Source organism: Bidens hawaiensis, unplaced genomic scaffold, assembly GCF_021521415.1.
Source record: "Bidens hawaiensis isolate Kalapana, Puna unplaced genomic scaffold, B.hawaiensis_p1.1 tig00027347_1, whole genome shotgun sequence".
NCBI lineage: Eukaryota > Viridiplantae > Streptophyta > Magnoliopsida > Asterales > Asteraceae > Bidens > Bidens hawaiensis.
The window spans coordinates 146,669-158,392 of NW_027494432.1; the positions used below are offsets into that span (position 1 = coordinate 146,669).

Genomic DNA, 11,724 nt, shown 5'->3' on the forward strand with positions numbered 1-11,724 from the left:
GTTTCAGATAAAAGTGAAAGCCCTAATTACATGTCACACGTGGACTATGGAGTCTACAAATGTTTTTCACTTTATTATGATTACACTTTTTAAAACCCTACAAAACACCCTTGACACTTCATGCAACAATCAATAGGACGAGCTGGCATATATAACCTAAAGTAAGCATGCCACTATGCTATAAGTTTAGCAAAATCACCACTAATCATCCACAACCGAAAGGCAGTGGTGTTCATGGTCAACAAAACACCTAAACATAAGATATAATATCATTAATAATGACTTTAGTTGTCAACTTATCATAATACACAATTTTAGAATATGTCCGCCACATTTATATAAATAGTTAGTATTGGAAAATAACAAAATATCCACCTACTCTTAGTTTGAGGTTGATCGGTTTATTTTGTAATGTAGACTATTATTTTCATGTTAATTATACATTAGACGCATTGGTTTATCGTTAATGTATGAACTATATGATTTTGAAGTTTGAACAGTTTTATGTTTTATTTATATCAAGACGATAATGTATTAAACCTATATATATTCGTAGTATTAAGTCTTAAAGTTTAGTTACTGTTAGTTTAATGAAGTTTGGTTAAATATTTTTGAAGTAACTAGGATAGAGCGCATGTGATACATGGATGGTTAAAATGGATGGTTAAAAAATATACAAGAAAAAAAGTAAAATTTAATAATATACATAATAACATACTTTATGGATTAATAAGATATAAATAATGCTAGAAAAATTTTTACAATTCATAAATCTCTAAAATCCTCTTTAGAAACAACATTGGATAGTTATCGTGTGATTAGGAGAAATGTTAAAATCGTTATATTTAAAGATATTCAAAGGTTAACTTATAACATACTAATATGATATTTAACGAAATTGTATACATATTCATTCATCTAGAATATATCTATAACTTATTTATTTGGATTTTCAAATATAACATAATTGATTGACTAGATAAAATAGGAAGCCGTTCACATAATATCTAAGTGACAGTGAAGACCCTAAAATAATGACATGTGAAAAACCATCTTGATTTATTAGTATAGTAGCGTAGTTAAGTGTGGTTTTAATAATGAAAGGTAGTTGTAACTTGTAAGTTGCTTGCTTCAAATTTGGATCATGATGCCAAATGATGGAAGGGGGCTCGTGATGGAAGAATTGGGCTTTCATACTTCAAGACTTCAAGTATGTTAAAGTGGGCCTGACTTGCAATGGGGCTAGGATTGAGTTACCGTTGATCTCAATTATGTCTTAAAGCCCAAAACTAGCTTCGTATTAAGTTGTGTGAATTTTTTATTTTATTTTGTTTTTTTAATACAAAATTTCTCATTAAATTTAAATCAATTACAATAAAATGACACGTAAATAATTTATCTTTTAATCAGCTATTATAACAAGATGTGAATGAAAATCATGACAAACTGATCAAACTCTCACTCTAAATTTCTTTGTGCCTTCTTTCTTTTTTTGGTTTGGCCAACGACAAATTGTTGTAACCACAATATGATCATTGTTCTTATTATTATTATTATTATTATTATTATTATTATTATTATTATTATTATTATTATTATTATTATTATTATTATTATCAATCAACTAGAGTTCATTGATTAACTGCAAACGTTTTTATCAATTAAAATCAAAGATCATTTTTACTTCATAATAGCTAGATTTTAAACAAAGCATGTAATACTAACCACATGCTACCCTATGGTTATGATATACATTACGTTAAACTAGTAAAACATACAAGGAGGAAAAAAAGTGAATTGGATTACTTCTAAGAAAGTTAATTCAAAATAACTACATAAATGATCTCACCACAAAAAAAAATGTTATAAAAAATGAACACCACAACTTGTCGCTCACTGTACCAAGGGTATGAACATAGTTGTCTCCGTATCAGTTATACATTTACCGTAAATCTCCCGTCCATCCAGTTTTGTTAAATCTTTCACAAACTTAACTGATACCATACAAAATTAAATCTATATCGACTATGTTCTCGCTACGACACATGGGTAAAAAAGAATAACTTATAGTTATAGTGTCCCTTGACCACCAAATTCACACCTAAACCACCTTACTACCCCATCAAAGAGAGAACGACTTAACTAAAGCAATTATTTAAACTATATTAAACCTACCACATTCTTCAAATTTGAAGAGCCCCGATGCCCCCACTTTGGCAAGACTATGTTGTCTTAACCGAGCCCACGTTGGCTTCCCTGGGAAACCATACCGCCGACTGCCACTTGACAGTCGTTGTGCCACCATAAGAGCATAACTCTCTGGTGTAACACACGGTGAGAGGAAAACTCCGGTGGGCTCTGAGTTAGAATCGACAAGCTTTGCACAAGGCGTAGCTCAAATCCTTCATTGTCAATATCTATTAAGGAACCCAGACTTTTTACCACTAGGCCACAAGTGGGGCTATTTAAACTATAAATTATTCTTTTTAATTTTATTTTATTTCTTTCCATTATTTATTTAATTTTAAAAGACAGGTAATAAATACCAGGTAAGCAAGCCGATTTCGGACAAGTATTAATAATAATAATAATAATAATAATAATAATATTCCGGACAAAAAACAAACCACCCGCAAAACCCACACTCTCATTTTCATAATCATTCATTCACCAGATCCCCAATTCAATCCTCACATAAACCTTCACAATTCAATTCCAAACCCTAATTACACATCACCTACTCACCAGATCTATTCCAATTCAATTCAATCCCCTAGTGTTTTAGAACAATTTGATTGATCTATTAACTATATGATGAATATGAAATCAACTCAATCGTCGTATAGAGACCGTACGCATGAGTTTACGAGTATCACCGATCGGTTGAGGAAATCGTCGGCGGTGAATGCGGTGGCCGGAGTTAGCGGCGGCGGTGGTAGTAGTAGTAGTGGTGGTGGTGGTGGAGTGAGATCGAGTGTGGCGTTTCAATCGGAGTTTAATAAGAGAGCTTCGAAGATAGGGTATGGGATACATCATACCTCACAGAAGCTCGCGAAGCTTGCGAAATGTGAGTTTATTATTAATTGTAGTTATGATATAGGTTTACAATGAGTGTGTACAGTTTAGGTGAATGTATATGACTAGAATACTTGGATCTAAGTTTACACATAGCTTTGGTGTTATAAAATGCGTGCATCAGGAGCGCATAATGCGTGATGCTAGCATCAGTTGGAGCGATGCGAGTTGATCTGGATTTGTTATTAATTGTTAGTTATTATGATGTGGTGATTTTGTTTATAGTAAATGAGTTACGAGTAGAATATTAATGTGGATTTACGTTATCCATGGTATTTTGTTAATTTTATTAGGTGGGATTGTAGGGTAGGGCTGTCCAAACTGCTCACCGCTGACGCTCGTTCGCTGCCCGCTTGAAAATCGTTTGAAAAATGCTCGTTTGATTTTGGCTCGGTTTGGAAATGAGTCGTTCGTATCGGTCCGGTTTGAAAACAAACCAAGCACAAGCAAAGCCTCGCTCGGTTCGGTTCGCTTTGTTATAAAATGCTAGCAATGCTACTCAAGATCGGCTCATGAAAAGGCTCAATTGAGTTGATCGGCCATATGCTCGTCTAATAAACGATCCCGAGCTCGAGCTTTACTTATCAAGCTGGCTTGCTAGCCTAAACAAGCCTGCCGTTTATTTAATATTTATATGTGTATAAAGTTATAAATTAATATATATAATTTTATGAGAGAATAACTAGATAATATATATTATTTCATATATAAAATTATATTTGAAAAAATATATATTAAACTAATTATAAATATATAAAAATTAATTAGTAAATAGTAGACAAGCCGAGCTCGAGCTTGAAAAACTACTCACAGGCCGGCTCGAGCTTTTGAAATAAAGATCGAAAAAAGCTGAGCTCGAGCTATGTGTAAGTTAAACGAGCCGAGGTCGAGCCTAGTCGAGCTCCGGATTTGTTAAATGTGAGTTGATTTGGATTTGTTATTAATTGTTAGTCATTATGATGTGATGATTCTGTTTGTAGTTATGGTATAGGTTCACAATGAGTGTACAGTTTAGGGAATATAAATGACTAGAATACTTGGATCTAAGTTTACACATGGCTTTGGTGCTATCATCTTTGTTATAAAATACGCGCATCAGGATGCTACCATCAGTTGGAGCGATGCGATGCGCTCTAAATCGCATAATGCGCGACACACACGCATTTAAGTTAAAAGTGAAATCATGCATAGTATATTTGTAGGAAGACTCTATGCAGTCAATGTCGTTGATATATCGGTTATCGGTCCCTTGGTGAAATATTGGTGCAAAGTAGCGGTCCTGATATTATCGGCAATATTGACCGAGATATCAGTTTTTCAAGTCTTAATTGTCTATTTTTAGTGCTTTAAGTGTTAATCAGTTCCTAGTTGCTACAATTGTTAATGTTTTGTAAGTTGCAAAAGGTTAATTTGCTAGTGGTAAATTGCTGTGTATAAAATTTTTGCATGATATTTAAAATTACCGTATCCCACCGAAATAACCGAAATAACTGATATCTCAAATATTGGTCCTTGACTGATATCCGATATTTTTTCCCATTAACTGCATAGATCAGGAGCGTATAACACTCGATGCTAGCGTCAGTTGGAGTGACGCGATGATGATGCGCTCTAAATCATGGGACTCATGCATTTTAAAGTTAAAGTGAGTTCATGCATAGGTTTTTTGTAGGTAGACTACTTATACACATAGAGTTAAATGTATATTTTGGTTGTACACAAGAGTTCTATGGTGGTATTATAGCTTTTATTTTATTCTCTTATTTTTGCTAGTGGTAAATTGCTGTATATAAAATTTGCAAAAGGTTAATTTGCTAGTGGTAAATTGCTGTATATAAAATTTTTGCATGATATTTAAAATTACCGATATCCCACCGAAATAACCGAAATAACTGATATCTCAAATATTGGTCCTTGACCGATATCCGATATTTTTTCCCATTAACTGCATAGATCAGGAGCGTATAACACTCGATGCTAGCGTCAGTTGGAGTGACGCGATGATGATGCGCTCTAAATCATGCGACTCATGCATTTTAAAGTTAAAGTGAGTTCATGCATAGGTTTTTTGTAGGTAGACTACTTATACACATAGAGTTAAATGTTTATTTTGGTTGTACACAAGAGTTCTTTGGTGGTATTATAGCTTTTATTTTATTCTCTTATTTTTTTGGGTGTGTTTGGGATTGCTTATTTAAGGGAAAAAGGACTTTTTGTTAAAAGACCTTATTAACTTATTATTTTTTTAAAAGAAGTTTTTAAAAACATGTTTGGATTAGCTTATGTGTTGGGAAAACCAAAATGACTAAAAATGACACTCTTTTTTAAAATGAGTGTAATAGGTTTTGAGGGTTGGAGGGTGTAATAGGTAAATCAAACCCATTAAGTTAATAAGTTACAAATTCCTAACTTTTCAAAACCCCTTTAGTTTGCCTTCTCATTAAGTTAAAATCCATAAGGCCTTATAGTTTGCCAAACACCTTATACACCTTATTAACTTTTCAAAAAGTTTAAGTTGATGAAAATAAGGAATCCCAAACACCCCCTTAGTGTTTAAAAGATAATAAGTTAAAATAGTATCTATAAATACTTTTCTAGTATTTCTTGTTTCAATCAACACACGCCTCTCATTGTGATGTGTGCACATCGTGCATCACACATTGGCTTAGCGCGTTGTGCATGTTAGAACCAAGACTCTAATGCTACTTGGGGAAAGCTAAATCTTTTGGTATCAGTATTACATGGTGACATCCATTTCCATGTGTCTATAGTTTAGAATTTAGTGCCTTTTTTAAGTTTAATTAGCTACTTATAACTTGTCACTATGGTTTTAGTTGATATGAGTTAGCCGGCTATGGGTTTAGGGTGTTTTTTTGCTCGAACTGTATTGGAACAGTGCTTTGTAGGCTTGTAGCAAGCTAGAACCGTGATTCTTTTAGTTTTGGGCAAGTTATAAATTTGCACCACAGCACAATGGTTTTAGGTGATATGAATATTGTTGAGTTTGTTTGTTTATTTATTTGGGTTCTGCGTCAGGTGCATTAGAAAGGGTATAGGTAGTACAGTAGTCGATTGTGAGTAGCACCGAATTTGGCAATTAATATATATATATAATAGTGTTTGATTATGCATTTTATGAGATTATAGACTTTATAAGGACTTTATAGTCATATGTCTGTGCTATTACACATGTTATGTGCTTTATTTACATAGAAGTTTATGTATATATCTATAAATAGTTGATGAAAACATGTTAAAATTAAAATCAAGCAGAACAAAGAAGTTGCAGCTTTTCAAACATGCATCACACCAGAGAGCTATGAACAAGTTAATACCATTATGGTAGTAAGCTAAAATGCAGTTTGTATTTAGCCTCTAAAATTTAGGCTTAACGTGTATTTATTCTTAACTTTTTATTTATATTATCTTCTACACTTTTATGTAGGGCTATTGTAGAAGGTAAATTAGTAGTTGCATGCTATTTGTATAACAATCTGTACAGTATGGTGGCACTTATCATGTTTATTTTATAATCTACTTTCAATTGATTAGTTTAGTTTTAAGCTTAAATGCTTAACTATGTGTATGTACTGACATGTTTTACTCCCGTTCTTTCAGTGGCAAAGAGGACATCTGTATTTGATGATCCAACTACAGAAATTCAAGAACTGACAGCTGTCATTAAGCAGGACATTACAGCCCTTAATTCAGCTGTGGTGGACTTGCAGCTTATTTGCAATTCCCAAAATGAAAGCGAAAATGTTTCTAGTGACACAACAACCCATTCAACAACGGTTGTTGACAATTTGAAGAATCGTTTAATGAGCGCCACTAAGGAGTTTAAGGATGTTCTTACCATGCGGACAGAGGTTTGTAGTTACTAAATTAATGGGTTTTTTAATGTATTTTAACATGTGAAATAACTATTATACCCTTTAATTCATTTCTAAATTATAAATTTACCTGAAGAGAGTTAATCAGTTAAATTATAAATTTATCTTAATGAAGTTTTAATTTGAAATGAAATTTATGCATTATGGGATCTTACTGTACAGGTACAAAGTTTTGTACCCTAGGTTTTGAGTCTTAATTACAATGTTATCTAATAAAATGTTATATACAGTTCGTGGGTCTTTTCGCAAAAGTTTAAAAGTTGATTAAAATTTAATTTATAATTTGAGATTGAAAATTATGCATTTTCGTTTTTTTTTAAGTTTCTCTTAAAAAATTTTGCTCTTCAAGTTAACGTGTTTTATTCCTGTAAACCAACCAAATGTTCAGTGAACAGTTCGGATTTGTGTTTGTGGATGTGTCTTTATGTTCATCGATTTAAATTCATTTATGTTTGTTGGTTACATTTGTATAAGTTCGTTCGTTAATATATTCATTAAATTTTTTTTGATCAATTACAACTCAGTCTGCTTTTAATAACTTGTTTCGAAACAACAAATCGTTCTTCACATTACTAAAAACTGGTTTTAACTCAGTTATGCCCGTTCATCTATATTCAGTTTTCTTTGTTTGTTTACGCTCGTAAACCATTTGTTTATACTGTTAAAGAATGAACATAAACGAACATGTACATGCTCATTTTCTCAACGGACGGACGCGAACAAGGAAACTTTGTTCGCTCAGTTGTTTGGAATTGATCGCTTGCTCAGTTAAAGTTTAACGAACAAACACGAACATGCTCTGTACGTTCGTTTACAAGCTTACATGTTTATGGTTTGATCACCACATGCGTTTGATGTTAAATGTCAATGGTATAATGGTTATTTCATATGTAATTTTGTGCCAATGAAATGAAAGAAACAAAGGGTGTTTATACTAGGGTGATTTGTTTGTAAAGTTTACAATGATTTGGTGCTCTATATGCATTATTATTTATTTAACTGTTAATTTATTACTTATGCCAAACGTTTTTGGTATTTTGGCTGCAGAACTTGAAGGTTCATGAAAATAGAAGGCAGTTATTTTCTGCAACTTCTTCCAAAGAAACCGCCAATCCATTTGTCCGCCAGCGTCCTTTGGCCAATAGATCAACTGTCAGCTCAGCAAATTCTCCTCCTCCATGGGCTAATGACTCTTCAAGTTCATCTCCATTATTCCAAAGGTAAAATCAAATATGTCGTATTACCTGTTTTTGTCTTGGATTCAAAATTGTGTTCCTTGTAACTTTAACCAAAAAACTACATGTGGCAAATAGATGGTATTAAATATCATTACAAGAACTAAAATAAGAATACTCTTATTTTTATAAATTTTGCATAAATATTGATGTACTTACACTTTTGTCATGTTTTTGTCATTAGGGGTGTAAATGAGTCGAACCGAGCCTGTGTTCACTTAGGATCGAGCTTGGCTCGTTTAACTTATGGTAGCTTGAGCTCAAGTGTGGCTCATGAGTAGTTATTAAAGCTCGAGCTTGACTTGATCTGGGCCTGTTTATTATTAATTAAGTATTTTTTATTTATTTTTACAATTATTTTTTTATATAAATTTATAGTTTTCATTTTATATATTATATAATATATATGTTGTTTTGTTATTTTTATCATATTATTATATTAAATAAAAAACTATAAATAATAGGCTCGTTTAGGCTCGTGAGTCAGATCGAGCTTGATAAGCGAAGCTCGGGCCGGTTTATTAAACAACCTTTATTTTTAGGCTCGAGCTCGAGACTATTTGAGCTTTTAACAAGCCAATCTTGAGTAGCTTGCGAGCGGCTTTGCTCGTGTACACCCTTATTTGTTGTAGTTATTTTTGGTACAGTTGAATGATATTAAATCTCCTAAAGGTAGCTTTAACCGCCTGTTGACTTTTTTACTTTCAGGAAGCAAGCTGACAGTGAATCTCAACCGTTGATTCAACAACAAAACCAACAACAACAAATGGTTCCATTACAAGATACTTACATGCAGAGCCGAGCTGAGGCTCTTCATAATGTTGAGTCAACTATTCATGAATTAGGCAGCATTTTCACTCAGTTGGCAACCATGGTTTCTCAACAAGGAGAGCTTGCAATTAGGTAATCATTTGTATTTTCGTTAACTAATTGTTTACGTTTTTAATCAGTAATCCAAACACAACAATATTAACTCTTTTAACAGGATTGACGAAAACATGGAAGATACTCTAGCAAACGTAGAAGGTGCACAGGGCCAACTAATGAGGTACCTTAACAGTATATCGTCTAATCGATGGTTGATGATCAAGATATTCTTTGTATTGATCGTCTTCCTCATGATTTTTCTCTTTTTTGTCGCGTAAAGATTTTTTTATGCGTGATTATTGTCGGAAAATATATATTGCCGAAACGAGCCTTTTGTTATAAAATGTATTGTCTTTATTGTGCACATACGCTTCAATGTTTGCTTATATAGTTGGGAGTTTCCACGATCTGATTCGATCGGTTTTGATGAATATTTTGGGTTGAGCTGTTAACTATGGTTTCATGAAACAACAAACCGAACTGGCTGGGTCTGTGAACTGGCCAGTTATACCGATTTGACGACTTAACTGTTTGGCCTTGGCGGTTTTAACTGATTAGTTTTTCAAAATCAGTAGTTTGTACTAAAAACCGATCAGTTCATAGACCCAGCCAGTTCGGTCTGAACTGATCGGTTTTGCATTTTATTTCTATGGAAATATTTCATTTTTCTAGGTATTTATTTATGCTTTTTAAGAATTAAAATTATACTAGTATGAAATGAAGAAAATGGCCACCAGGGGTTGTCTTAAGTGTTAGTCTGAAACATCATACGAGTCATAATTTTCTTTACGGTCCAGTATTAGTTGGTAATGCCAAACAATACAGCTCGTATGATGTACACTATCACAAACGCGATTGACGATTGACATGACCATCGACAACATGATATCGTTTTTGTGACAAGTCTGCAATGTCATATGGTCACATGATGTATGTATAAGGTCACCTTTTTAGTACAAAATACAAATGAATTGGTTCTTATATGGCCTGTCATATTTAAGCTATAAAGGGCAAGCTATTAAGGCAGATATACATGGTTGTTTATAAATTGTTTAAACCGACTTAACAGTCTAAACTGAATTCATTGGGTCTGTTTGAAATTGATGTGATTCGGTAATGTGGTCCACCATCCATGTAAACAAAAGCAATTATCAAAGAATCTCATGTATTACACGGGTTGAATAATACGTATAATATGTACAATGCAAATCTCAAATATTTATTACGTCTGAAATCATATATGTACATAATACGTATAACAAATATTGAATTTTTGAAATTTTTAAGAATAGAATAATCGACAAAGTCAGTTAATTCGTAAATACTTTTGGAAATTTGGTAGTTTAGTTACCATTAGTCTTTCACATTATAAAAATAACTTATGAGACTAAACTTTTTTAAATATGACGATAATTTGATGACAAATTCAAAAGTAACTTTTACACCAACAAATTTTAAATGTGAGTATTAGTTAGAAATAATTCTTGAAGTGTTGGTAATAAAAAATGTTACATAGTTTTATTTTTAATTTGTTCATAATATTTTGAAGAAGAGTAGGAAGAAAGTGAGAAATAGAGATATAAAATATTGGCCAAAAACCAACATATTATTTTAAATGCTTTATATATTTTTACCCAAAAGAATGTTGTTTAATGTCTTAAATATATTATCCTTTTGTGAAATTACATCGAAGATTTTAGTTTTTGCAAGATTTATTTGTAGTAAAGCTTTTGTTTCTTAAATATATTGCTAATTAATGGTGTAAAGATAAAAATTTTAGTTTTTTAAAAAGGAATGAAGGATTGATTACTTATTTAATTCATAAATATGTTAAGGGTGTTGCTAAACCGTATCCCCTTCCATATGATTTTTATTAAATGTAAACAATCCCCCTCCCCCCTTCCTTGAACTTATCAAATTAATTATTATTTTTGCTTAGCATTATTTACATATATATTAGTCTCTCAAACATTTTGTTTTACTTAATAGTCTTCACTAAATATATTAAATTTAAGACTATTTTGTTATTATTATTTATTTTTATTAATTATTGATGTAAATATTATTAATATTATATTTTATTTTTAATAATATCAATATGAGTATCACTTTTTCACAAACACGTATTTATAATATTATAAATACAGTAATGCATCGACATTTATAATAATAAATATTATTATGATCATGGACAATAAACACAAAAAGAGAGAAACAAAATAAATAAATAAAAACATTATAGAAATAAAAAAGATAAAAAATAAAACTTTTAAAAAGAGACCATACAATTTTAAAAATATTAAGGGGTAGTAACATGCCACATAAAGTTGTTGAAGGAAGTCAAAGCCATAAAGTTGTTGAAGGAAGTCAAAGCTTATGAGATGGTGTATGACAAGTAAGAGAGAGGAATACGTTTAGCCTCACCATATGTAAAGTGAGTTAGATGTTTTAGGTTTGAAAACCGTTGTGAAGAGACATAAAAACACGGCACATGACATTTACGATCTTATTTTATTAAAATAAGTGTATTAATGCAAACTAACGATCTTAAGAGAAAGAAAAAAATTATGGAAAACGTCAAATCTTTAAAACATACTGATCCGACTGACCCAACCATCCCGAAATGTATGATTCAACATCTTTTGAAATGATAG

The 11,724-nt window shown here is 31.8% G+C and overlaps 1 protein-coding gene across 1 annotated transcript; it reads left to right on the top strand.

Annotated features, from left to right (window-relative positions):
* The first annotated feature begins 2,679 nt into the window (after positions 1-2,679).
* LOC143575371 (syntaxin-32-like) lies at positions 2,680-9,525 on the top strand. Its single transcript, XM_077059770.1, has 5 exons — positions 2,680-3,067; positions 6,694-6,944; positions 8,016-8,188; positions 8,912-9,106; positions 9,189-9,525. Exons 1-5 carry the CDS (start codon positions 2,812-2,814, stop codon positions 9,346-9,348), a joined length of 1,035 nt encoding a protein of 344 aa, XP_076915885.1. The 5' UTR covers positions 2,680-2,811; the 3' UTR covers positions 9,349-9,525.
* Positions 9,526-11,724: the final 2,199 nt, after the last annotated feature.

What these genes read in the sequence shown, in the direction of transcription:
- LOC143575371 (XM_077059770.1), top strand. Translation starts at nt 2,812, where the DNA reads ATGATGAATATGAAATCAACTCAATCGTCGTATAGAGACCGTACGCAT. An exon ending in TCATCTCCATTATTCCAAAG is followed by an intron (nt 8,189 to 8,911) that starts GTAAAATCAAAT and finishes TTTTACTTTCAG; the next exon opens with GAAGCAAGCTGACAGTGAAT. An exon ending in CAAGGAGAGCTTGCAATTAG is followed by an intron (nt 9,107 to 9,188) that starts GTAATCATTTGT and finishes CTCTTTTAACAG; the next exon opens with GATTGACGAAAACATGGAAG.